Source organism: Cinclus cinclus, chromosome 2 (assembly GCF_963662255.1).
Source record: "Cinclus cinclus chromosome 2, bCinCin1.1, whole genome shotgun sequence".
In the NCBI taxonomy this organism is placed as follows: domain Eukaryota; kingdom Metazoa; phylum Chordata; class Aves; order Passeriformes; family Cinclidae; genus Cinclus; species Cinclus cinclus.
The window spans coordinates 559,387-587,193 of record NC_085047.1 but is presented as its reverse complement, the minus strand read 5'-3'; the positions used below and the strand labels follow the sequence as shown (position 1 = coordinate 587,193).

General features: G+C 54.4%; 1 protein-coding gene across 1 annotated transcript; it reads right to left on the bottom strand.

Annotated features, from left to right (window-relative positions):
- Positions 1-496: 496 nt before the first annotated feature.
- On the bottom strand, positions 497-22,414 carry CHRDL2 (chordin like 2). The gene is made up of 11 exons (XM_062510636.1): positions 22,330-22,414; positions 16,567-16,679; positions 15,615-15,708; positions 14,518-14,660; positions 12,052-12,145; positions 11,697-11,752; positions 9,780-9,948; positions 8,667-8,861; positions 5,315-5,497; positions 2,402-2,494; positions 497-576 (listed from the first exon to the last, which is right to left on the bottom strand). The coding sequence occupies exons 1-11, from the start codon at positions 22,412-22,414 to the stop codon at positions 497-499; spliced, it is 1,305 nt and encodes a 434-aa protein (XP_062366620.1).
- Positions 22,415-27,807: the final 5,393 nt, after the last annotated feature.

Below are 27,807 nucleotides of genomic sequence, written 5' to 3'. Positions count from 1 at the left end.
GAAGAAATTTTTTTCAGAAAACACCCCCTGGAGGGCATTCAGCCAAAGAAACCCCTTTGCAGCTCCCAGGGGGCTCCAAGGAAGGAGAGAGGGATGATTTTTCTTTCTTTGCAGGTCATCTTTCCACCAGCAGCTGGTAAGAAGCACGATTCATATTCTGCCTTGCTTACGCGCTCCTGACGCTCCTCAGGAACGTTGGGTGTCCGGGGTGGATCCCACCTCCTCCTGCAGCACCAGGGTCTCTCCCTCCTCCCTCTGCTTATCCAACATCTCTGGGACAGCAGGAGGTGATGGCCAACCTTCTGCCCTCTCCACCCACACGGCTGTGGCTTCCATGCCGATGGACTGGGATCGTTCTCTGGAGTTGCTGGAATTTCCACTAGTGTAACCTGTATTGCAGTGCCAGTCTATTTAATAATGCAGCTCTGGAGTTCAGATATATGTGTATGCGTGTCTGTGTGTAGATAAATCAATAGTTAGAGAAAAGTTCTTTGCTTTACGAGTTCTTAGTTTCCTTCTCTGGGCTTTCTGTCATCCTCAGCTCCGATGTCTGGGCTCGGAAGATGTTCCAGTGACCTGACGAGCAAGGACACACACACACATTAGCAACAGCCTTGGAGCAGGAAAGCACAGCACCCTGGGCACTGGAGGATCCACAAGGACCTGGCCGTGGTCAGAGCAGCTCATCAGGGATCCCAGCCACAGGTTGGTAGTCTTGCAGTTAAAATGGGATTTTAACTTGGAGGGGCTCTTAGACTTGCAATGCAAATTAATGGTGCAATCAATGGCATTTAGGATGCTTTTGCTGGAAAACACTTGCACAGTCTGAAAAAAAGAAGGGGCTCAGGCTGAAACAGGGATAAATCTCCCTCTCCACCTCTTTAAAGGGTGTTTTGACATGGTGTTAGGTCCATGTCCTCCCCAGCATGTCTCGGATTTGGGCTGACTTTCTGCCTCTCAGGGGAAGAAGCATTTTGCTTGTCCTCTGTCTCTACCCCAGAAAGCCAAAATTTCAGTTTCATGGGCAATGGACAGGTATGGTTCTCTCCTCCCTTCTGTCACCCCCATTAGTTTGGGGTGGGTTGCTCAAAACCCTCCCACTTATATTCATTTTTCTGCTGCTGCCTCAGCCTTGGGTCTTCATTCACCAACCTATGGTCGGGGAAAATCCTGCTGCAGAAGACGAAGAAGAAGAAGAAGAAGGACTCCCTCTGAATGCCCCAAGGAGCTGCAGACTCACAGAAAATCAAATGTGGAGCTGCAAACCTCCCCCCGCCAGACCAGAACAAAGTGCCCCAGTCCCTCTCCTTGCTCCCCCCAAAGAATCCCTGGATGTGCAGGAGGTGGCTGGAGGTGCTTTCCCTCCATGTGCTCTCTTCCCTCGGTGCAATCCCAGCAAGGATTATGTAGCCCCAGTGTCATCAGCCCGGGGGTGGAGGGAATATTTTCTAGCTGAATTAATCTTCTGCTGTCGAGAAATCATCGGTGAGAGCTTTCCTGGGACATGCAGCCACAGCAGTGGGATGGTTTCACAACAGGGTTATTTGTCAGGGGAAACTGAGGCAAGAAGAAGGAGGCACATACCAGAGACTCCAGCAGGGTGAGAAGCCCAGCCTGGAAGCAGGGACTGGAAAATCCCCAAAAGATTTGGTGAAAAGATGCTATCTCTAATGGGCTGGGGGTGAAAACAAAGCTCAGCATCCCTCCCCATCCAGCACTGGGAGTGCTGGTGTGCCCTGGGCAGCAGTGCTCTTCTGACTGACCCTGCAACCCAGTAAGGCCGGACGCTGTGGGCACGGCTCTGATCCGACCCTATCCCACTGAACTCCATCCCAGCCAGGAGAGGAGGCAGCCAGCAGGGAACAGCGTGGCAGATCTGCTCCATACAGGCACTCCCAGCATGTGCACCAGCATTCCTGCTCTTTGTCGTGTTCACCCACATCCCAGAACATCCAGAAGGGTTTTTAAAAATATTTCAACAGTTTATTTTTTTGCTAATCCTTTGCACCATTTTCTTCCTCTCCCCCCTCCTCCCCCAACCATGCTCCCAGGAGCACCAGATGGATTAGATATAAAAATCAAACAGTTTTACGGGCTCCAGGGAGACAAAAACCTCTGGATTTCACAAGAGTGCATCCACTTTTAGAAATCTGGCTGCCCTTTCCAATACTATAAAGTGAAAACGTGGCTGTTAACCAGGAGTGTTGCGTATGGGCGTGAGGACAGGTCAGCCCCGACCCAGCTACACTTACACAAGTGTTTTCCCTACGGTTCAGCTCCCCACCCCATGCCGGGATTTACGCAGCGCTTTTGGAATGGCCGGAGCAGAGCAGGAAATCAGGAGGTTGTCTGGGGCAGGGAGTGCTGGAGGAGTGAGGAAATGGGACTTTTCTCTCCCTACCTTCGTTTGTCCTAGTGATCAGCCTGAAGTTTTGTGCTTCTTGCTTGAATTCTTGTTTGCTGATCTTCTTGGTCTGGATCAGGTGGAATATTCCTGCGGAGGGGGATACAGGGCATCAGATTCTGCAATGCCCAATTCAAGGCTCACACAGGTTTGGATTCTCTGTCCCCTCCTGACACTCTGTCTGCTCTGGGATCGTGGTTTGGTGCAGGACCTGCTGTCAGTGCCTGGTGGGAGCTGGGAATGAATCCAGGGCTGGCCAAGGCCAGGAGATATCTCATTTAGGTGTCAGATTAGGTATCAGGAGGAAATTCTTCCCTGTGAGGGTGGGGAGGCCCTGGCATGGCACAGGTTGCCCAGAGAAGCAGAAGTTTGACCCATACGAACCAGAACCTGCATTTAGTGATGGAAGTGACCTTCCTGTGGGATTAGGGGTTACAATATTCCTGTTCTCCTGCAAGGCATGACAAGCCAGGCAGGTATGCCTGGAATATCCTTCCCCACCTCTCACCCAGGCTCCCGGAGCATCCAGCTTCTTGCTGCCAGCAGATGTGAGAGGCGATGTGGTCCCCCTTATTTGGTTATAAAGATACTTTCCCTGATTCCCAGCAGCAATTACACATAGAAAGAGTATGTAATGAAGGGAAACTGCCTCACAATCCATATAAATGAGATGTTATCAACTGTGGAAAATTAGTACAGGAAGTCAAAGGGGTAGAGAGAAGTAGATGGGTATTTGGACTATTAATTAGTCCTCTCAGTGGGTTGGGTAAAGAAGTCCTACCGGTAACAAAAGAAGATACTGGATGGAGATAATAAAACCGTTATTGACGCAGGAAAGGCACGAGTGTTCAATAAATCCTTCTGGTCTATACTTAGAAAGGAGCAGGAGGGCGTGCTTACAATACCCGGGGCTGATGAAGCACTTTCCAGCACATAGTAACCGAGAGGATATTTTAAACAAGACCTACAAGGGATAAACATCTTTTAATCAACCGACCTAGATAATGCTCTGAGAGCTCTCAGAGGGCTGGCTGAGACCTTTGTCCCCCCTCCCTCTGGGACGGTCGTGCTGACACATGCCAGGAGCTGGGGAGCAGCGCAGGAACGCAAGCCACGCTCCAGCAGGAATGAGGAGAGCACAGGTTAAGAGCAGTCCACCAGCGGAGAGGCGTGATGGATGGAGCTGGCACAGAGCAATGCCGTTTCCTGGCATTCACATCCCACCCAACAGGGAGGAGCATTCCTGGCAGCGTTTGGGATGAGATGGAGCGAGCTGCTGGGGCTGTCGGGCACGTGCCACTGTTGTTGGTGCTTCAGAGAGGATTTGGACAAAAGATGGGGATAGCTAGAGGACAGCAGGTCAAGAAGAGAAGAAAGTCGCTTTTCAAAACTCCCGGTGATGTTCAGACTCCTAAAAAGATGGGGAAGCCCTCTCTGCAACTCTTCTGGAGGCCAGCTCTGTGCCACCAGCCAGCCGGGTGAAACTTTTGGCTGGGAGTTGGTGCTGGTTTCTCCTCCCAACTCCTGCTTCGCGGAGGAAACCGTCCTGGCCCAGGAATAGGCGAGGCCACGTAGGTATCGTGAGCCCTTACAAAGGCAGATGGACGGGGTCCAGGCGTGTCTTGCAGCCTCTTTACTCCACACACGCTGCTCTGTTGGTAGAGTGATGGACCATGGAGAGGTGGAATCCATATGTGAGCGAGCTCATGCTCTTTCCCAATAATAACACTTCGCTCTGCCAAGCAAAAGAGCTGTGTTGGCCTCAGGGACAAGGGCCTCCCCTGTCCCTGGCTGGCAGGGCCGGGAGCTCCAGGCGGACGCGAGGCTTTTGGCCTCGGAAGATGCCGAGAAGGTTTGGGTGCTGCCCCGTGCCAAGGAGCGAGGGCGGGAAGCGGCGGGGCCCAGACAGTGCGGGCTCAGAGCTGTCCTCAGCTACAAGGTGCCATTGTGAGGGAGCACACGGGGCAGGGGGGCGCCGTGCAGGACAGAGCAGGCAGGGGCAGCATGGGAACGTGGTGGCAACCAGGGCACTCCATCTCTGGAGTTAACTTCTCAGGCTGCTATCCACGTGTGGCCAGTCTCAGCAGCTGGCTGAGTTGTCCCTAGGGAGTGATGTGAAACACGGACATACCAGAATGGCTGCACGTGTCCAGCGGACACAGGCTGAGGGTCACTGTATCCATGGAAAGGGTACAAGCAACCTCAAGCGTTCCAGCTTTTTGGGGTAGAGTATGTCCAGTGGAAGCTCAGGAATGGGGCGCTGGGATGCTTCCCTGGGCTGCAGAGGAGCACAGCACAAACATCTACTGGACGGGGTGTCCCTGGAGACTCCTCCAGCCCCTAAGAGCAAGACCAGAGGTGTGGGGAGAGATCAAGAAGAGACCGGAGCCATTTGACAGCGTGCTTGCCGCGCTTTGAGCTCCGGAGGACATGCCAGCAGGACCATCCAAACCCACCCTTCCAAAAAGTGGGCTGGGGACAACTCATCCCCCTTGCAGCTTTCAAGCTGTAGATGGGCTGGGGCATAAAAGAAGAGCAAAAGCAAAACCACAGAGTCACCAGAACCATCCTTTTGTTTGTTCTCCACGTGCATTTGGCATGAGAGCAGGGAGGTTTGGAGGAGCAGCCCCAAGGCCCTTGTCTTCCCTGCCCATGTGCCGTGCCTCCAGACGGTGTTGCAGCTCATGGTGAGGTTAGTGGGGCCAAAAGTGGTTTCCAGCCCCTGGTCTGCGTGGAACGCAGGAAAAGAGTGTGAAACGGAGAGTCAGAAAAGCCAGCCTGCTGTCAGCAGGTTCTGATTCACCACACGAGGGGTGGAGCGAAAGCCAGAAAAGTTGAACAAAGCTTGGAAAGCATCGGGTTTCCACGCACACCTCCCGCTCCACTGGCTGCTTTCATAATGGTGCTCACCTTTAATCAGCTTCCAGTTGTAGATTTCCACCTCTTCCGCCAGCTCCTTCTCGACTGCCATGGTCCTGAGGACATCCTTGGAGACCTCGGAGCGCGGCGGCACAAACGTGTACACCAGGACACGGCCGGGGCTCCGGCCACACCGGGGCGTGGCGATCTCATCCGTGGGATTGACCCTGGCTTCTGAGCAACGACAAGGACAGAGTTCATTAAACAGGGCCAGGAAGGACCACCTCAGCACCCAGGCCACGGAAAAGGCATCTCCTTGGCTTTGGTGCCACGCGGCGCAGTCACGTCCGTCCTGTGATCTGATCCCCAGCTCCTGGACCAGCGGCAAAGCGGAGGTTAATTAAAGACCCGTGGACCTCCTCATTCTCATGTTTTTCATTTCCCCCTGACCCCAGCAGCCTCTGTGCCAGCAGAGGAGATGGGGAAGGAGGATTTTGTCCGTCCGGATCCCCCATACTCTCCGCAGTGACCTTGATGACCACAGAGCCATCCGTTGCTGGATTCCCCACTTCCCATCTCGCTCCTGCTGGGGGAGGAACGTCAGGGGAGCAAAGGGACAAGCCTGCAGCAGGGGAGCCTGGGCAGTGTGCCCAGCTCAGCCCCACAGGTAGGCTCAGCACCAGCCCCAGCACCCTCACCACGCAGGGCATCACCACAAGGACACCCGCTCCGGGTGCTACGTGACTTTTTCAGCATTCTTGGTAAAGAAGAGCTGCTAATTTTTCCCTATTTCTTTCAAATGTATGTGGAGTAATTAAGAATCCCCCGTGGTTTTGGAAGGAGATTTATTGCCTTTGGTTGCGGTCCTTGGAACGCAGAGGAGCCCAGCTCTGCTGAATTTAGCCCTGCTCTCCCAGTCAGTTTGGATGCTGAAGCTCTTTATGCTACTCAAAAGAAAGTTTGGCTATAAATAGATGCCTGGGGTTTATTTTAGTGAGACAGTTATTCTAGGCCTGATTCTGCTCTCCCCCAGGCTTTCTGAGGTGGTCCTGAGCTCTTCTTCTCTGAGAGGGGGTGGAAATCCCCATGTAAAGGGAAGCAAAGCTTTTCAGCAGCCCAAGGACAGGCGCTCGGTTCTGCAGTTCAGCACGAGGCAGAGGGGGATGAGCACAGCCCAGCACCCCCACCTGTCCCACTGCAGGGTCAGGGAGCAGGGAAACATCTGTCCCACAGCCTTGGCCTTCACCTGCTCCAGGGCATTCACAGAAGCATGGACTTGTTAAGGCTGGAAAAGCCCTTTAAAATCATGGAGTCCATGACTGAAGCCCCACCTTCACAGCGAGAACCCCCGGAATTCAACAGGAATTTAACAACCAAGAAGCGTCACACCGGAGCCACTCGACTGCCCAGAGCATGGAGGAGGAGGAGGAGCAGGAACACAGAGGTTGTGGTCATCAGCTCTGCCCACAGCAGCGTTCCCCCCATCCAGACAACACAGTGCAGCAACTCCCAGGATCAGGGTGCTTCAGCAGAATCACTCAGCATTCCTCAGTCACTGGGTACAGAGGAGGGAGATGAGGACAGTCACAGAAAGCGCCTGGAAAAAGAGCCTGGGCAAAGCCTCCACGTAGTGAAGGAAAGGGCAAGGATGCAGCTTGACTGAGCAGAGTGTGTGTGTGTCTGTGTGTGTCTGTGTGTGTATGTGTGTGTCTGTGTGTGTCTGTGTGTGTATGTGTGTGTGTGATCACTATCTGTGAGAGCTGGAAAGCAGGAGCAAAATCATTTTGGCTGCATCAGGGTGCTTAATTGGAAAGAAAATGAAGTCTGAACAAAGACTGAAGTCTGAGCAAAGAGATCCAAGGAGGGAAAGTTGTCAGATTTAAACCAGAGAGACCAGCTAGAGTGGGAATGCAAGACTGGAAGGGTTCTGCTCAGTCATCACATCCCATTCCCACCAGGCACCACATCATAAATCCTGCTCATAAACATATCAAAAACCTTATTAAAACAAGCTGAGCTTCTGCCCTTCACTCCCCTGGGGAGACCATCTCAGAACCTCTCTGCTCAGGGGCTGGAAACCCTTGGAAATCTCAGCTCAAGTGACTCTGCAGCCATTCCAAAAGATGGCAGTGCCCCTTTGCTTGTTCTCCTGGGTGAGACCCCTCCACAAAAACCCCTGGAAGATGCAGATCAGAGGGGATCATGCAGCACCCTGCTGCACCTCAAAGACAGCCAGTCTCAAAGACACTCAGGTACCTTCAGTGTCCCTCGGGCAGCAGTGGGTGGGCCATCTGCTGAACATCTCCTGATAAATGTCAGTACAGAGAGGTGTCATCCACAAAACACTCTCCACTGGGAGCAGGAGAAGATGTCACACCCCGACACATCTTTGCCAGGTCTGTGGCTTAAGGCAAACAGCTGTCCAAAGACCAGGGATCTGAGAGACCCAAAACACACTGAACAGAAAAGGAAAAGAGGTCTTCTCCACCATGGAGCCACAGAATCATTAAATCTGGAGAAGACTTTGGGGATTATCAAGTCCAACTGTTCCCCCAGGCACCATTGGCCCGTGTCCCCAAGTGTCACAGGGCTTTTAAATCCCTCAGGGGATGGGACTCACCACTGCCCTGGGCAGCTGTGCCAGGGCTGGACAACCCTTTGGGGGAAGAATTTTTCTGTAACATCCAGACCAACCATGCCCTGGCCCAGCCTGAGGCCGTTCCCTCTCCTCCTGTCCCTGTTCCCTGCACCGGCTGTCCCCTCCTGTCAGGGAGTTGTGCAGAGCCACACGGTCCCCCCTGAGCCTCCTTTTCTCCAGCCTGAGCCCCTTCCCCAGCTCCCTCAGCCTCTCTTGGGGCTCCAGCCCCTTTCCATGTCCCAGCCCCAGCCCAGTTCTACCTGGACCACCCTAAAACCTCTGTGTTCAACCTCCCCTTCCAGAGACAGGGGGCAGGTTCCAATTCCAACAGACCATGAGTACCACAGACAACACCTCTCCTGGGAAGTGTCCTCGCTCCTCCTTTCACACCTACACCTCAGCTGCCACAATTTAACCCTCTGCTTCTTATCCCACCTGGAGGTTTGGAGTGTGTCCTCTCTCCTGAAATCACCTTCCAGTTGAGCACTCTCAGCGTGTCCTGCCTCAAGAATCTTTCTCCAGACTTCATCCCCGCAACAGACAGAACCTTCTGGGGGTCAGTGCATCTTCCTGACCTCGGCAAAGTCCTGCAGCCCTCCAAGACAGGTCAACCCTTCCATCAGTGCCTGCTCTGCTGAATGCGTCTGGTGTGAATTCCAGCCACCAGTGATCTGTCTCCCTACACATCTGCCGGCCTGAGGCTTTAAAACAAGGTTAAGGAAGGAACTGGGAGGCAGCTGCAGGAGCAGGTGGGATCCCACCTACCTGGACATATTTTACAGCATTTCCCATCTACTTTTTCTGGATATTCACACGGATACTCCTTGGGACACGTGATCTTCTGGCAGTCCTGGACGCCGTCCCTGCAGGTGCAGAGGATGCAGGGCAGGAGGCCGTAGAGCCGGAACACAGGGTGCCACACCTCCCCATGGGAGTAGGTCTTCCCATTGTAGACACAAGCTGCAGGAGAGAGAGAAAAGAGCTGCTTGTGGGAATGAAACCTCCTCCTCCTCCTCTCTGTAAATCCACGGTGGAGTCCCTGCCTTTCAGCCCCTCGGACACCTGTGGTCCTGCTGTGAGGAGGAACGAGCTCCTCTGGCAGCAGATCCAGCACCGGGATGTCACAGCCAGCACACCCAGGAGGTACCATGGGACAGAGGGAACAGGTGCCAGGACATGGCTCTGCTGGGTTGGACCACCCTGCTGGGGACAGGGGCAAGTGTGGGCAGGACCTCACCTGCCTCCCGACCTCTGGAAGCCCAGGGTCCCTCCGAGGCCATCGCAGGAATGAAGCACAGTGAAGAGTGCCACCTGCTGACTCCTCCATGGAAGTTTCTGGAGGTCCCAAAATTTCCTCCAGACCTTCATCTCCAAGGACTGGAAGGAGCCCTTCTGGAGGCACAATGGTGGGAGAGCGGCCAAGAGGAGAAAGGCCCTGCCATTCCCCACTTTGGATCAAGGGGAATAACATCTTCATCTCCCTTTCCTACTCTCTCCTCCAGGAGGAGCACCTGGCACAGCACTGGGTCAGACCCAGCACTTGCGCCAGGAGGAATATCCTGTCCTTCTTTGGCGCTGTCCTGGTAGGTCCATGCGGAGTCTTCCAGCTGAGCTCCTTCCTTCCCAAGTCCCAGACTTCCCAAAACATTCCAAGGATCAGTCTCCTTCCAAAGAAAGTTTGGGAAAGCGGTAGATTTGTGCAGTCAGGAGACCGTGGGCATGAGGACTGGGATACCTGCTTGAGGCTGGCTGTGGAAGTGTGGGGAGAAGGACTTGCTGGTGGAAACCTGCCTCTGAATCAGATTCCCTGAAGAATTCCAAGCTCTGGAGAAGCCACTTAAAGTAACAGACAGACTGCCTGGCCTCTCCATCCCTTACCTTTCTTGTGCTTCTCTTTCAAGACGATCTTCACAGTGGTGCCACCTGTTCCCTTGGGTTTAAAGCTCCTGGGAATTAACTCCAGGGAAGAAGTGAGGACAGTGGACATGGTGGCTCCAGGTGGCTTCCTCCCCACCACGTCTCCCAAGCACTGGTCTTGTGAGTGTCTCTGTGAGCAGCCAGAGAAAAGAGGGCATTCAGACCCTGGCAGTTGTGTTGTTCTCACTCCAAAGCATGCTGGAGAAAGCCATGCAGTGTCCCGCACACCTTCCATCAGGAGTGGAGGGGGCCGAGGCCGCAGGGATAAGCAATGACCCACAAGCCATGTAAAGCACAGAAATAATTAAGATCACAGAGCCCAACTGTTCCCTCAGCGCTGCTAAGGTCACCACCATTATCTCAGGTCCCCGAGTCCCACATCCACACAGCTTTAAATCCCTCCGGGGATGGGGACTCACTCCTGCCCCGGGCAGCTGTGCCAGGGCTGGACAGACCCTCTGAGGGGAGAAGCTTCCCAAATATCCAGCCTAAACCTCCCGAAGAGTCTGATCCCAGCCCAGCTGCCCCCTCCTGTCAGAGAGTTGTGCAGAACCACAAGGTCCCCCCCGATCCTCCTTTTCTCCAGTCTGAGCCCCTTTCCAGCTCCCTCAGCCATTCCCGGTGCTCCAGCCCCTTTCCCATCTTGCTGCTGCCGCCTCCCAAGGGGTGCTGAGCAGTCGGTGTCAGTGCCCCACACTGGGGTCCTCCTCATGTGTGTCACCCTCACTGGGACAGCACCTCTCCCAAGGTTTCCCTCTTCGGCTTTCCCAAGCTCAACCAAATGCCCTCAGAGAAGCATGTGAGGTCCTACATCCCTAAAACACAGAGGGCTGGTCTTTCCTAGATGGGAAAAATGAGGACTAGCATCTGTGTGTCTCAAACAGGGTCAGAAAGGTGAGGATGGGCCATATCCTGCTCTCTCACCTGGTAGGCACCAGGGGAGTCGGCATGGGGCTGTCAGCCAGCAGGACTGGAATGCCAGGAACATCCCGGGAACATCCCAGGCTTCTAAGAGCATAGTGCTGGGACAAGACACGCAGCACAAAGGGTCCCCTTGTGTCTATTTTGGAGGTTTTATAGGTGGCGGAGCAGTATGGAAAAGGGCAGAGCCAGGAGCTAAGTGACCTAATCCCACAGACCTGGCATGGGCTGCCCAGCTCCGAAATGTCGCCGTGAAGGAATCCTCAGCAGCCAAGGAGTCACTTTTTCCCTGCTGGGGCTGCTGATACAAACAGCCTGGGGAAGGCAGAGTGGTGGCCAGCTCCAGCACTGCCTTCTTGGTGGGAGGCAGGACACCTTGATGCCCAAGGAGAGAGGAGACATGTTCTCCTGGAGGAAAAGCCCTCCCAAGGGAGACCTGGGCATCTGACTCTATGGACAGGGGTCAGGCCTGGCTGCTGGTCACCTCTGGGTCTGCTCTTACAATGTCCTTTGGCTGTTTAACACTGGCCAACAAGGAGGACAAGTGTCCCAGCTTTCCAGCTCCTGCAGGTCTTTCACTCTACCAGAGACGTCATAGAATCATAAAATCGGAATCTTTTAGGTTGCAAGAATCCTCTAAGGTCATCGAACGCAGCCCTTTACCTGGCACTGCCATGTCTACCACTAAATCACATCCCCAGGACGCTGCTGAGGGAGAAGAGTCTTTCCCTGGTGGCCTGAGGTCTCAGCTAGGCTGATCTCTCAGCTGGATTCAACTCCATGGCACAATTCATCTGCAAACCAGGTGTCCATGGTTCTGCAAGGACCTGAGCATCCTCCTAGAGCTGCTAGGGCTGACTTCTCTGGAGAGAACAATGTGCAAGGGCATCCTGGGAGCTGTTCAGGGGGCTGTGCTAGAAGCAAGAAGCGGAGTTTTAAAATGCAAACGTCACGTACAACACCTCTGTTTAGCTGCAGGGGTTCCTCTTCTGTGGACTTCTCAAAGGAGCCATCTGTAAGGGAAAAACATCGTCCTGGAAGATGCTGGGGGGCTGAATGGAGGTCTGCTCTCTGTGGCTGAAAGCAGCTCTCCTCCACGTGCTGGCCTGCCTGGGAGTCTGGAGAGACGGGAGCTTTGCACGTGCAATTCGTACTACCCAAGGAAAACCCAAGCCTCGGCCTTTGCTTCCTGGTGGAACCACGAGATAACAAGCCCAGGCTTCCAAAATCCTGCTAAAGTGGCTTGAAATGGCTCCTGCAGTCAGGTGGCAACCAGCTGGAGTCTCCCAGCCCCCAGTGCCAGGCTCATTACCTTTGCAGACCTGGCAGCAGGAATCCGGCACGGTTAAGGGAGAGGAGCACAGCAGCTCGGGGCAGGTCACCAATCCGCAGTAAATCTGGCCTTCCTAGGGGAGCAGGAGGGAAAAAAAAAAAACCAAAAAACATTGTCAGCGTTATACAGAGCTGTATGTCCCCCATGTAGGGCTGCCAGCACTTCAGACTGCAGATTTACCCTCAAACACAGGGAAGAAGTTCACCCTGGCACAGGGTGCCCAGAGAAACTGTGGCTGCCCCTGGATCCCTGGGCAGTGTCCAAGGCCAGACTGGGTGGGGCATGGAGCCACCTGTGATAGTGGAAGGTGTCCCTGCCCAGGGGGGACTGAAGGAGCTTTAAGGTCCCTTCCAACCCAGACCATTCCAGGATTTTACGGTTCTGTGATCAAAAGGCCCCTGATAGTCCTTCCAATGCCACCAACCGTCCAGCACCTCAGGACAGCTGGAAGTCTGTCCTTGCTGCACTGCCCATCCTGCAGGGCACAGCAGGGCTGTGTCCTCCTCTGGCACAGCTGTTCCATGGACACGTGTTCCCAAGTGGAGCACGCTCTTCCTCAAAGAGGGGCAGGCTTTGCCTTCCTCTCCGGTGTCAGCAGTGCCTGAACAGCCACCACACACCTCTCGACTCTGCAGAACAGCCCCACTTTGAAGTGGCACGGGGAGATTTTCTTTGACATCTGCCAGGAAAAGGACCCGGACGAGACAGGTAATTCTGAGCCTAGATTCAGGTGCACACCAAAGCTCTTGCCCTCCCTCTGTCTTGGTTAATTCCACAACACCAGAGCCAAGCACACAGACGTGCAGGGATAGACCTGAGTGGACAGTTTGGAGAATACCATTGCTGTAGGTGATTCAAGATGAAAACCATGGGTCAAGGCCAGCCCTGACCTTTGTCCATCCCAGTGCCACCTCAGTCAGTGGATTTGCACCGTTATTTTGCAGGAATAAGTTTTTGCTGCATTGCCAAAGGGTAAAAAATGGATGTTCAGTAGCCAGACCTCGACAGCAAGGTTGTCTTCTCCATGCAGCAATTTTCTCTGGGGTGTCCACAAGCTCCCAGTCAACCAAGACCAAGAGGTCAGCCAAGGATATCCTTAGAAAACCAAACCATAGCTGCCTCTTCTCCCATGAGGAAGCCAAACCGCTGTGTGAGGAGCGTGAAGAGGGTGAGGGAAGCTTGGGGGGGGCAACAGGATCTGGCAGAGGTCACCGCATACTAAATCCTACTCTTCATCTGAAGAGTCCAGACCTGCCTCTTCCCTCCTTCTTCTGCCCAGCAGCTCGCAGCAATGACCTGCCCCAGGCAGGAAAGAGCCAGTGCCATAAAAAGCAGGATTTATCCCAGAGGCTCTGGTCTTGGGGCAGTTTTCAAAGAGGGTCGGACCAGCTGTTCACTCAGCTGTTCTAGCAGCTGACAACATCAGGCACAGCCCGGGGAGATTCCCCCCCTTTGAAGGCTCCACAGCCAGCCCTTTATTTTCCCCTTTGTATCCAAGGCATTGCCCTGACAAATAAACAGAGCCCAGGTGACAGCCGTGAGGGATGTGGAGCCCCACGGGCTCCTGGGGACAGTGGTGGGTCAGCACATGCAGCTGGACTAGAGAGCTCCCTCCTGGCACTTCCCACCCCCCAGCTGGGGTCCCTAAGAGACGAGCCAGCCTCAAAAGCTGCATAATTTCCACATGTCAGTTATTCCTCTTGCGAGGTGGGTGCACGCCCCAGAGGCTCAGCCCAGCTATTCCAGTATCACAGATACTGCCCTGTCCAGCATCAGCTGATGTAACCGCTGTGTGTGTGCCCTTGGCATGACAGAGAGGGGCACTTTGGGCCCTTTTGCCTCTTTTTTTATTTCCTGGCCAAACCTGGTCCCACCCTTTGCTGCAAGCAAAGCAGAGAGTGGTGGAGCCTGGCCCGGTCCAAGGGCTGTGGTGAAAGCCACGCCTGTTCCCATCTCCTTTTCCGTGGCAGAGGCAGCAGTGGGAATGACCAGCTCCCTGCCTTGTCCAAGTCCAGTGTCAGCACTTTCAATCCCCTTTCCTCACTCCATCTCAAGGAAGGAGGAGCTGCTCCATTTATCTCCTGTCACCCCATATGCCTTCCCATCGCCGCTGGCCAGGCTGCCTCACACCTCCTGAGCAAGGTGTCAGAATTTGGCTTTTGATGGATTTTCACAGGATCCCAACGCGTGGGAAAGGGCTGGCAGACCAGTCTGGTGCAAGGCGTCCCTACCCACCGCAGGGTATGGCGCCAGAAAAGCTTTAAGGTCCCTTCCAACCTAAGCCAGTTCCTGAACCTATGGATGGATCCCTGGGCTGATAACCCAATCCCAGTGACAAACCAACCCAACCCGGGGGGGCTGGTTCTGCCAGGTCTCCGGGGGTTTTTGAGCCGGTGGGGCCCTGTTGGGGTGGAGGAGAGAGCCCCAGCTGCCACGGAAGCTTACGGAGCAGCTGCACTGCACACACTGGTTGGGCTGGCGGCCGGGGAAGAGCTCGCTGCTGCTGAACATCTCTCCCTGCTGGTACGTGGTCCCGTTGTACTGGCAGGACTTGGCGGGCGCACGGAGGCCGGACGGGGAGTGTGGCTCTGGAAAAGAGGATGAGACAGGAGCAGGATGAGAGCCACCCGCAAGGTGGCCAGGGTGCTGTGTGGCTGGGCAGCAATGAAGAGTCCAAAAGCTTTTGGAGAGCGGGGCTGCCCTGGCTGCACCGAGCTCAGCACAGAGGGAAAACCTGGAAGCCCAACCTCACTGGGTTCTTAACAGAATTCTTGGGTTTTTCCCTCCCCTTGTTGTAATAATTGTCAAATTCAGATGGAGTCAGGAAAAAAAAGGGCCTGGCTCATGAGTAATTAGCAAAAAAATTAAAATTAATGAGTTTTTTTTCCTTTTTTTTTGTTTCCTGATTTCTCAAATCGCTGATGGTTTCTGACTAGCTCTGCCAGCACTCAGGTAGGGAAGGTTTTGGGACTAAATCTTGAGGTAATCCGTGGGGGGTGAGAATGAACGTATTAAGGTAAAATGAGGTGACCGGTAGTGGTAACCTAGGAAAAGTTTTGGGGCTAAAACTTTAGATAGTCTCCAGTGCATAGAAGGAAGTAGTTTAAAAACTTTATTTTTAAATGTTCTTTCTTTCTTTCTTTCTTTCTTTCTTTCTTTCTTTCTTTCTTTCTTTCTTTCTTTCTTTCTTTCTTTCTTTCTTTCTTTCTTTCTTCCTTTCTTTCTTTCCTTCTTTCTTTCTTTCTAAATACAAGACACTTTGCTGGCAAATGATCAGAATAAATTGCCAGCTTCTGTTTTGCCCCTGAAGTGTGAACTGACGTTTTGTCCCTACAAAGCTCTTGGGACAGGGGGCAGAAGGTGGCCTGGCAGAGAGCCCTTTTCCATCAAAATGAGATTTTTCAGAGGGAAAAAGCAGCCAGAGCTCGGTGTCCAGGGCCAGACCCAGCGCCGCCACACTGCCACAAGTGGCAGCAGAGGACGTGCCGCCCTGTAGGACCGTGGCCACCTGGTCACCCCATCCCTGAGGAGTGGCCACCTACCGGGACAGCGTGGGCAGCACTGCTGGGGGTCCGTGACAGGGCTGGCACAGGGCAGAGCTGGGCACTGGATCCGGGAGCACCTGATGTTGGTGTTCTGGGGACAGAAAGACGGGGTTTGTTTAGTCCACAGGGAGCATTCCATTCACCCCTGCTAGAGGAGGAACACAATGTTATCACGACACATTGTGGTGGCTGTAACTCACCGGGGATGTTTCCAGCCCCGGCTCAAGCCCAGCCAGCTCATGCTCTCTCATCAGCAAAGGCCACCCGTCATCTGGCAGTAGCCCGGAGCCACCTCCACCCACAGCCCACTGGTGCTACGGAGGCAGAACCACGCAACCATGGAATGACTTGGCTGTGAAGGAATCTTAAAGGTCTTGTTCCACCTCCTGTTATGAGTAGGGTTGCCTTCCACTATCCCAGATTGCTCCAGCCCTGGCCTTGGACACACCCAGGGATCCAGGGGCAGGCAGCCACAGCTTCTCTGGGCACCCGGTGCTAGGACCTCGCCATCCTCACAGGGAACAATACCTTGTGACCATATTGATCTAAATCTCCCCTCTTCTAGTTTAAAACCCTCCCTTTACCCTATCATGATCTGCCCGCATAAAAAATAACTCTCCATCTTTTTCCCAAGCTCCCTTGAAGCACCCAAAGGGTCTCCTCAAGGCCAACAGCAGCTCCCTCACAAGGTCAACCCAACACCCCCAAGGGGACAGACAGCTCGTTCCGCAGGGAAGAGATTAATCCAGCGCCACTACGGGACTGGAAAGGGCCCTCTGGTCAAAAGAGACAGCGGGACTGATCTGCTTCCAAGCTGCCGAGCGAAGCCCCAGGGCAGCAGCAGCAGTGCAGCAGCAGAAAAAGCAGCAGTGCAGCAGCAGAAAAAGCAGCAGTGCAGCAGCAGCAGTGCAGCAGGGTCCCCGTCAGCCCACACGCTCTAGGGACGTGCCTCGGAGCAGCTGCAGCGGATGCAGTACATCAGCCCCTGGGGCTCCAGGTACGGGTGCCAGCTCTCCCCCGGGCTGTACTTCTTGCCGTTGAAGTCGCAGAACGTGTCTGGCCCTGCAAGTCAACCGGGAGAAGCTGGGTGAGAAAGGGGGCTGGTTCCTGGGAGAGCCTTCGCGCTGTTCCCCACCAGCAGCTGGTGGCCACATCCCACCCACCAAACCCAGACCGTGTTCCCCAGAGTTTTACGTTTTTGCGTGCGTTTTTTGTGCTGGGGCCCACCTGACCCCAATGGCAACTCCTCTGAGCACGCCCTTTGCGAGAAAGGAACAGAGCGGGTGGTTTGAGGCAGAAAATGGAGTTTTCACTCTAAAACAGAAATGTTCACTGGAAGATGGACTGGTGATTTCAGGGTGATGCTACAGGACGGAGTTTCCCCCAGTGAGATCAGAATGGTTGGGAGTAGGCTGCTTGTGCCATCCCACTGGGTCTCAGCCCTTTGGCTTTACCTGGCTTGATGCAGCACTGGTCTGACTGAGTGACTGCTTTTTCATTTATGGGGCTGTACAGGGGGACAGCAAGCCCACCCCACCCACTTTTCATCCCCAAAAGCATAAACGTGGGTTTTTTCTTCCTTCTTGATCCTGTTATCCTGAGAAGAGCCAGTTTCCAGCTGCGCTCCTGAACTGGAGGTGTCTGTCCCAGAAATGACCCAGACCTGCCTCCACTGGCATGGGTTTAACCTCACCATGGCACAGGGATGAGATGCTGCTCAGCACAAGCAGTAGAGGAGATCCCCTTTGGACATTTCTGCCCTCCCCAATTTTAGCAGGTCCTTATCCACCTCCTCCATCCCAAGTCCCTAGTTACAAACCAATCCCCCCGCAGGAGCTGGCAGCCAGCAGCAGCAGCCTGCTCCCACTGTCCTGTGACATGTGCCAAAGCACTGACCAGCTGAGGGTCAGCCCAGGACCCCAGCTCTTTCTGGGCACACACCTGTCTGCATGTGCTCTTCATGGTTTACGTGCTCACAGCCCCACTGGAAGCCGAGGGTGATGTAAAAGGTTATGTCACGGAGGGAATTCGAGGGAGTTTGGGTGATGGCATTGCTCGAAGGCGGTGGAGATGTTTATGGTTCCTGAGGCATTTATGGGTCTTTTAAAACCTTGCAGCACCCTGGGGATGCAGGAGAGGGGGAGGGCTGTTTTCCAAGGCACAATGCCCACCACACAGTGCATGAACTCAGGCAAGCCAGCGGGTGCTGACCCTGCCAGGCCATTGGGAGGGCTCCTTAATGAATAGCAGAGGGTCCCCAAAATTATCTCAGTGGGGTTCGCCACCCCAAGGATGCTAAGAGCCACCCTCCGCTCCACTCTGTCACCTGGGACGCAGCAGTGGCTTGGAGGGCCCAGTTGATGGTGTCCCACCCTGCCAAAGCTGGAGATGCCACCTGCTTAATGGATTTCTGCAACCCACCAGACAAAATTTACCCAGATGTGCTGGGGTGGGCTGCAGTGCCCCCTCCAGCTCATGACCCTCCTCGGGATGAACTCAGGGGATGCTCTACCTCTGACCAGCAGGAAGGGCAGCTCTGTGGGTCTGCAAAGATCTTTGTAGGTCGCTTCCAAGTCCAACCCCGCCAGCAGATTTGAGCCTCTCTTTGATGGATTTAAGCACTTGATTCAGCAGGCTGTACCTTCCCAAGTGGTGACCACCAGCTGTCCAGACTGCCTGGCCCTGGCACAGCGGCGTGGGGCATCTGCAGATGTGGAGGTTTGCAGTAGCTCTGGAGTGGATGTCACCAGAGGGACACACAGAAGTCTTTTCCTTCTTTTTCCCTGATTGGGATGTCACATTGCCCCATAGCTCTTGACAAGTCAGCGGCTCCCTATTCCCAGCCACGCAGGTCATAAGCTTACAGCAAACCATGCAAAACTGCTGAGCATGGGGCTTGAACATGAGGAAACCCAGAAGAGAGAGGGGAAAAAAAACACAAAACCAAAAACCAAAACCAATCAAAACAACAAAACAAAAACTAAACAAAAAAAAAATCATAGTTTTGCAAAAGGGTGAGAGAATGACTTCATCCTTCCCTGCTTGCAGCATCCTCGTGAGTTATGCTGAGGGTGAAGAAATCGAGTTGCCTCGGTGTGACGCGGCCCCGCTCAGCTTGCGGGCTCCCATGCCAGTTGGCTGCTTCCTTCAAACATTTAATCACAAGTGGAGCCCTGGTTTGGGTCCAGCCCTCGAAAGCAGCCTGATTCATGTCTGCAAAGGGCCTGCTGGTAAAATTAAAGTTGACTGGCAGCGCCGGGCAGCAGGAGACACTTGTTGGCATCTCAGCAGTGCTATGTTTTTGGCGAAAGGTGCCGGCATGTTTGGGCAAAAGCAAGATGGATGGATGGATGGATGGATGGATGGATGGATGGATGGATGGATGGATGCTTAAAAGCTGGAGGATCTGGACCATTTTTTCCCATGCCAGGCTAATAATTTCATTTTCTGAGGTCAAACTTTGGATATCCTCCTAATTCACTTGGATTGAAAAGATGTTTGTGGCAGTGAATTGATCCCATGCTGATCAGTAAGGTGACCTTACTCACCACACCTTCAGCAGCAGCAGCAGCAGCAGCAGCAGCAGCACTCTCAGGAAAGTCATGTGGTTTACTTGTCACTGGATCTGGAGCAGGCCAAGAAGTTGTGGGGTGGCATCTTGTTGGTGGCTGGTGTCTGCAGCTGTTGAGACACACCCTAAGGAGACATTCCCTTCTCGTGGTGTGAGGGATGGATGCAGCCCAGGATGTGTTTCTCCACACCATCCAGTTTGTCACCGTGGACTGGTGTCTCTGAACCACCTTGTGAAGAAGATGCTGCTTGGAGCTTCTGCGACAGCCTCTTGCAAGGTTTCAGTTTCCTGGTAGCTGGAAACCCGTCCTAAATCTTTAATGTCCTTTCCAACCCAAGCCACTTGTGATTCTGCAATTCTGTCTCTGGGAATGTTCTGAGCAATTTGATGGCTCAACAACAAGAAGTTGTGGGATCTTGCTTATCTCCCCTCACTCCTCTCCTCCTGTTTTGTCCAGAGGCTGAGGGGGAAGGGTGGTCCTGCATCCCCAGATGGCACCCTTGGAGTTGTCTCCATGCCTGAGCTGAGCTCTGAGCTCCAGCAGTTTTTCTGGAGGTCACACACCTGCCAGCCAGCGCCGTGCTGGGCAGGAGGGAGGGAGTTCACGCAAACCAGTTTGCAAGTTTTAAGAGCAGCCATAAATAAAGTGTAAAGAGCACTGTCTGGTACACAGAGTCCAGGCGCTCCTATGATAGCCTTGTATTTATGAAAGGCTTAAAATGCAACTTAGCTGAGGAGGCACTGGTTAAAACTCACTGTGCCCTTGACATGTGGCATCCTCAGGGCTCCTCTCACATCCAGATCAGTTCCTACATGCTCACCTCGCTCAGCTCTGGGCTGGAAATATCTTCTTGAGACTTTGGGAGCCTTGAAAACTCTGTAGCTCTGAAAATGCAGTCTCATGAAGCATCTCTGAGTTCCCTGAGAGTGGAGGAGCCAGGCAGACAGGGTCCTGCTTCCCCCCAACTCCTTCCCAAGGGAATGCTTCATTACCTTTAGCAGGGCCTGCAGCCCTCGCCTCCCCCTCGCCATGGACGTGGTAGCACTCGCTTTCCATCATGGTCCTTCCCATCTTGGAGCACCCTTCATCCCTGCTGGATCCAAACTTGTGGGACACAGGCATCCCAGGAACCCCCTTTTCTCCAGTGACCATGTTAAAAATAAATGAAAAGGCAGCTTCCAAGCTCCTGGGGAAAACCGCTGCCCCCCCTCCCGGGCTCTCCAGAGATGCTGGTGTTTAAATGCCTCCAGCTAAAAAACATCCTCGCATTCAACCATTGCCCCTGAATTACACGGAATGCAGCACATTCGTCCCAGTAACCTGCGCCTCCGATATTTTTTTCAGCTGGAGTGCAAATCCCCTAAAATAGCCTGTTTCTGTGGGCAAATTCTTATTTTCTGACTTGCCTTCAAGCCCGAGCACTTCTGCTTCTCACCTATTTTTAGCCGCGACACTGTAGGTCCCTTGGCTGATGAGCCTGCTCGTAACTAATTTATTCCTGTCTTCACTCTCCCTGGGCACCCAGCCCTGAGAAAAGCGTGAGGCTGCAGAGATGGACGGTGGAGAGAAGTCCACAGTTTGATGATGATGATGATGATGATGATGATGATGACGACGACGACGACTCTGTCACCCAAACCACCCTGCCCCCTGACCTCGGGACAACTGCTGGCCAAGCCCTCCACTTCGTGCGATACTCCCTGCAGCAGAGCTGGAGTGTTTCAGAGCTGAGGAGTGACCCTGGGCCCCCCTGCTCCAGTCCTGCTTTAATCCCATCGTCTCCAGCTCTTTACCAACGCTGTAAACCCTGCGGACGGGCCCCAACACTCCCTCCCAAACCAGAGGAAACCCTCACTGCCCCCACCCAGGGCAGTTTATGCCCAATTTACGGGCTGTTACCACCTCCAAAGAGCGAACATCTCACCTAACACCCGTTCCGCCTTCTGGACGTGTCTCTGTCCTCTTCCCCACCCCACCGTCAGCCTGGAAGCGGGGAGTCAGACCCACATCCCTTGTTCAACAAACAGATGCCGTGGGCTGGGTTTGGCAGCTTCGGACGAGCCCAGGGAAGGGTAAGGAGCTGAATTCACCCGGATTTTGCTCTCCAGGGCTTTGCAAAGAAAGCCCCGTCCGTCCACCCGCCTTTCCCCCCAGCGCACCCCGCAGTCGGGATGAGCAATCCGGCGCTCGTATTTTGGGTCCGCGCTCCGGGAGGGTGATTATTTGAGCGCCTAATGCACTGCTGGCAGCGCGCAAGCCGTAAATCACCCTGACGAAGCCACCGGCAGACTCCGCTGGGATTCCAGCAGATTAAAGGGAAGAATAAACGTAGGGACGGACACACCAGGTCCCGCTCAATTTGCTCAGAGCTCTGGTGGCTCCGGGAAATTGCGGGGGCTCTCAGCACCCACCGCTAGGGTCCCGGTGCTTTGCCCAAGCCGAGCCCGCCTCCTGGCCCCAGTTACCGCGTCCAGCACCCTCCAAGCTCCTGAACAGTTCTGGCCGAGTCCTTCAAGCCTTTTCGTGCGAAGTGCCAAACCTCCCTTCCTCATCCCAAATCTTCTGTGCCTCAGCCAGCCCCCTGGGAGCGAAAATGGGAGAGGCTGAGGGATGGACATGGAGATGGACAAGAGATGGGTATGGAGGAAAGCCTCCAGCTTTGTCTGGGGCGGGGGAAGGCATCGCCCCTGTCCCCGTCCACCCTCGGAGGGGAGATGCTCTCGCGCAGGGTGGGATCCGAGCAGAGGAGGGTCGGCAAGACAGCCTCCTGCTCTGTGGCATTCCTAGCCCGTGGAAAGGGGGTCCTAGACCTTCCTCCAGCCCCCGGAGCCCCCCAGCCCCCTGAGCAGCGCTCAGTGCAGAGCTCGGTGCCCTCCAACCCCGCAGAGCAGGCGGGGACAGCAGCAGGTAGAGGGGGACCCAGCCCCGGCCCCAGCAGCGCAGGACCGGACACCTGGCTGCTTGCATGGGCCTGGGACATCCCAGCCGCGGAGATCCAACACCTGCCAGGGTCGGGAGCCTCCCTGTGCCCTTGGCCGCGCCCGCAAAGCACGCCCGCATATTCCTGGGGACCCCGGTGCCGGGGAAACTGAGGCACGGAGGGCAGCAGCGCAGCCGGGACAAGAGCGGGTAAGACTTACGAGCCCGGGCTCGGCTCTCGGAGGCCAAGAGGAGCAGGAGGCACCGGAGGAGGAAGGCGAGGAGGGGACCCGCCCCGGGAAGCATCGCAGCCCGGTGCTGGTGCCCTGGGGCTTCGGTCCCGGTGCCCGGGTGAGCGCTGTCCGATGTCCCCGTGGTGTCTCGGGGTCTGCTGGTGCCGCGGTCCCGGTTCCGGAGTCGGGCGCCTCGGAGCACGGTGCGGTGCCCGGAGGTGCCGGTGGTGCCGGGGCTGCCGGTGCTCGGGGATGGCGGTGCCGGCAGCGCTCCGGTGCCGGTGTCAGGGGTGGCGGTGCCGGCGGTGCCTGGGGCTGTGGATGCCCAGAGGTGCCGGCGGTGCCCGGTGGTGCCGGTGGTGCCGGTGCCGGTGCCCGGCGGGGCTCGTCTCACTCCGATCAAAGGCGCCTCCTTTAGGGAGAGTCGAGGAGTTGTTTGTTGGTATTAAAGGCGGAGATGGAAGCGGGAGGGGGGATCCGCAGAGTGGGTATTTTAATTTTTTTTTATTATTATTATTGTTATATTCCCACTTTTTTTTTTTTTGGGGGGGGGGTGTTTTAGGAAATTCCTCGGCGGCGGGAGGGAGGAGGGAGGGCGGGCGGGGAGGTGGTGCGGGAGCCGCAGGGTTAACCCCTGCAGCCCTGCAACCCGGCCGTGGCTCTTCTGGGCTGCGCTTCACCCTGGGGCTACGAGCCAAGAGGTGACATTTAACTTGTACATCCCCGCCTCAAACACGGCCCGGCTGCACCAATTCTCCCTGTCAAACGCCACCCGGACAGCCGGCTCTCCCCACCAGCTGCCGGACATTCCCTCAGCTTCATAAAGCCCTTTAAATGACCGGTGCCTCCAGGAACCCCCCCGGCCCCAATCCGCAATCCCAAACCCTCCTCCCACCACCCCAGCAGCGTGGAGCGCGGTGCTCCCACCCAGCTGCCGTCCGACGGGCATGGAAGACCATCTCCTGGAAAACCGCTGCCCATGCCGTCATCCCTGGAGAAGCCACCTGGCCTCCACACAACGTCGCTCCTGTTCCTGCTGCTCCCCAGGTCCCGCACGAAGTGGTCCGGCTCGGGCTGCCAGCCCTTCTCTGCCTGGCTGTGGGGCTTGGCTTTCTACTCTCCAAGATCCTCGTGGAGAAGCTGGGCAGCACCGGATCCTCCCCGAGCAGCTGTGTCCCCTCAGCAGGACCACTTCCCATGGCCAGGATAAACCAGGGCCACCAGTTCATTATGGAGGTGAGTTTCTGCAGCTTCCTTAGACCAGATTTTTGTGTCTGTGTTTTTTTTTCACCCATTCCTGCTGTTCCACCCTCACAACTCGAAGGGGTGCTCAGAGCAAGACATTTCATTAGCACATGAAAACAGGTTTTAATGCAGCAGTGAACACCTTCATGTTCCACCACTGGGAAGGCTTGGATGGAGCTCCCAGACCCTGCAGCACTGCTGGGATTCTCCTTTGCAAATGTCTTTATGTCTACAAAACAAGGTCTGTCTCTTCCTGTCATCGGCTTCAGCTTTCTCCCACCACCGGGCAGGGAGGAGCTGTCATCACCTGTGATCCCTTTGGTGGCAGGAGATCTCCTCCATCAGCCAAGTTATTCTTTTATTTTTTTCCCCTCTTAATTCAAGCTCAGGATTGGGCTTTCCAGGGTGTGAGATCTTTGTCCCTGCTGTCATCCCACACTGAGAGTGGCACCAAGTCACTGGTTTGCCACTGTGTCCCCAGACCCCTTATCCTGGTCACACCAACCACGAGGCCCATTTCTTGCAGAGATGAAAGAAATCAAGGGCAATTTCTGCAGGAAAAAAGAAAGTTCTTTCCATCCACCTGTCTCTGACTCTACCCCAGGTTCCAACACATCCCCCTGTACCAAACCATGTTTGCAGGTGCCTGTTCCTGGAGCTGGATATGAGGGTAATCTTTGTAATAGGAAAGCTTTTAATATCGCTTTAAATCACCAACTTTATTATTTTATCTTTAAGCTGCCAGCAGAAGAAATCAAGATGCATTTCTTTGCCCACATGGGCTGGGCATATATTCTGGGAAGAAAGTGGGAAACACAGAATCCCAGTGACAAAATGGAGGTGAATCTTCACCCCACCTTGACTCTCCCCCCAGGAACACCTGTGACCTCCAAAAGCACGGCCCCGTGTGCAGGGCAGAAGACAGAGCTGAGACACCTGCAGGGATCTTGTTTAGCAGCTCTAACAATTTTACCACTCGGCGCCCTGCCCTTGGAGTGGTGAGTGCGGCTCTGCTGAAGGACCCGGGATCTCCAGGGGATTTAGGAGCCCAGGGATACTTTGCACATCATCCGGCACCGACCCTCTACAGAAAGCACAAACTGTGCTGCCGCATTCCAGGGCTAACAACAAATGGGAATTCTTCTCACAAGGGAGAATTTCTTCCTTATGTCCAGCCTTGCCCTCTGGCAGCAGGAAGCCATTCCCTGTGCCCTGTCCCCGTGCATCCCTTGTCCCCAGTCCCTCTCCAGCTCTCCTGGAGCCCCTTCAGGCCCTGCCAGGGGCTCTGAGCTCTCCCTGGATCCTTCTTTTCTCCAGATGAGCACCCCCAGCTCTCCCAGCCTGGCTCCAGCCCTGGAGCAGCTCCAGGGCTTCCTCCGGACTCTCTTCAGCAGCTCCACATCCTTATGCTGTTGGACCCAGAGCTAAAAGTTATCCCCACCTAATGCCACTGCTTCACTCATTTCCAGCACTCTGCAAGTTTTTCTAGCAACGCCCCTCTATTTTCCCCTCATGCCTTGATAAAGATGTTTAAAGGGGTTTGGGTAAACAGCAGGCTCCTTCCAGCTCCCACCAGGAAAAGCTGGTACCTCCTCTCCCAGCTCTTCCTTTGCACAGGGCTGACTTGAAAAGCCCATTTGTAGCACAAGTCTGTGGGCAAATTATGAAAGTACTTAGAAAAATGGGGACACAAAGTCCAAGTCAATGAAGTTATTTTGTGCCTCTGCTGCAACAGCAACAGCTGAATTCAGGACTGTAGATCCTGGCCCCACATCAGGGCTAAAACTTATGGGAAAGTTCAGGCATGTCCTAAGTGCAGACCCAGGAAATAAAGGCCAGCCTTGTCAGGAGCAAGGTGCTGTGTTACATCTCTGTTGGGTCTCATAAAGAATACATTCACCCTTTGGCAAAACCAAGGCTCTTTATCTTCATCTGTGAAGGAATCTGTCTGACAGTTCAATACTGCCAACATCAATCCATCTGTGATCATGAATCAGGCTCCAAAAACCGTGGCATTTGCCTGCAAATAATAAAACATGGCTCTGTTCTGTTTGTCTTCTGGTTCCTGAGTCTTTAGGTCAAACTTACTTTATGTTTTCCGGGCAATCAAGAAGACAAGAAAATTCCTTCTTTTTTTTTTTTTTTAAGAGAATAAAAACAGAATCTCCTGCAAGCTACGAAGTAAACAGCATGGGCTCCAATAACATCCCCCACCTTGCAAGCCTTGTGGCTGGAGCATGAGCTGGCCAGGCTGCAGGCTGGAGAAGCTGGCTACACACTGCACCTTTCCTTGGAAGTTTGTAGCCCTGCGTCCCTGACATTTGATCCAGCGTGGGCGAGGAGAAATGCACATGAGAGGGCTGTCGTCTGTAGGCAACAGAGCTGGAAACCTGCAGGACTCTGAACTGTTGGAAGCCAGTCTGAAGAAATTCAGCTGCAGGAGTAAGTCCCGTGGTGGGAATGGAGGAGCTGCTGTCCTGCTTGCAGTGAGGGGCCCGGAACTGCCCCCAGGATCTGAGGAGCCTCAGCAGTGCCAGGACAGGCACTTCTGGTCCTGCTGCCCCCCAAAGTGCCCACCCCAGGCTGGGTGCTAGTCATGTTGTTATCCAGGATGCGTTATCCATCATCCTGCGGTGAACGCCGGTCCCTACTCACACCCCCTGGCCATGATCCCTCAGCCAGCCACCCAATCCCAGCTGGCACAGACCTGACCTCCTTTCATCATGAGGGAAAAACACCTCAAAGACAGGATGACTTCAATCTGCTGTTATTTTTAACCACGGGCTGTGGCATGAGAGAGACCCTGAGCAAAACCATGGCAGCCGTGTGGCAACTGTGGCCAGCAGGAGGGCAGATGGGGTGGCCTAAAGCAGGGGAGGAATTCTTGCTCTAATTCCCTAGTCTTCCTCCACTACTCCTTATGATTGGTGACCACGTCCTTTACCTTTGGCCTGCATTTGAGGACGAGTCACTGCATCCCACAGCAGGTTGCCAGAAGTCCAAGCTACATCAGTGGAGTTGGAGATGGGCATTAAATGAAATGATGCCTCTCTGCCATATTCCACGGGGTAGAGCTAAATCAAGCCAAGTCCATATTTTCTTTGTGCCACACCTTCACACAGTTCCTGTCCTAAGCCTGAAGCCTCATGGGTTTCCCCTCCTCACCCGGGCATTTGAAAACTAGAGGGCGAGATTAGGTGGGCTATTGGGAAGGAATTGTTGCCCAGAGCAGCTGTGGCTGCCCCTGGATCCCTGGAAGTGTCCAAGGCCAGGCTGGACACTGGGGCTTGGAGCATCCTGGGACATTGGAAGGTGTCCCTGCCCACATCGAGGGGGTTAGAATGAGATGAGCTTTAATGGGGTTAGAATGAGATGAGCTTTAATGTCCCTTCCAACCCAAACCAGTGCATGATTCCCTGCTCCCATCCTGCATGAAGAGCTCTAAAGCCACACCTTTTTGAGGGTTTAAGGCAGTCAGTGGCTGGTGAGGCTTAAGAAGATAATTTACCAACGGAAGCATGTAGTCCAGCCTGGAATGGGATATCTGGTCTTTTTTTTTTTTTTTTAGAGTTTGAGCATGTTGCCAAGCCAAAACAAACCCAAATAAATAGTCTATAATCAGTGCAAACCAGTGATGCAGAGAGGACAGTGGGTATGAGATTCTCCTCCAGGGATGGAGAGCAGCAACCAAATGAGAGGCAGCGGTGAAGAAAGGCTGAAAAAAGCAAGGGGGAAGGGATAGAGAGGAAAAATGGGAGAGTACAGCACCACAGGCCTGTCTGTATCTCCTGTATCCACCAGGACACATCCCACCTGCAGCCCGTGGAAGGCATCTGCCTGGCTAGGGCCATGAAGAGAATCGGTGGGGGCAAAACCCTGCCTGCTCCTCGAGAGAGGTGAGGAGCACAGAAACGTCCCCTGACAGGCTGGGCAAGGCTGAGGTTTTGGTTGGGGACGGCAGGATTTGAGGCTGGAGCCTTGCACGGGCTTAGGATTCCCTCTGCAGGCCAGCCCTGAGCTCCGCACGTCCCGAACCGTGGAACCACTGAGGGCTTCGGAGCGGAGAGAACCTCAAAGCTCACACAGTCCCACCACCTGCCCTGGGCAGGGACACCTTCCACTAGCCCAGGCTGCTCCCAGTCCCATCCAATCTCATCTCGAATGCTTTCAGGGATGGGGCAACCGCAGCTTCCCTGGGCAACCTGGGCCATTTTTTAATTA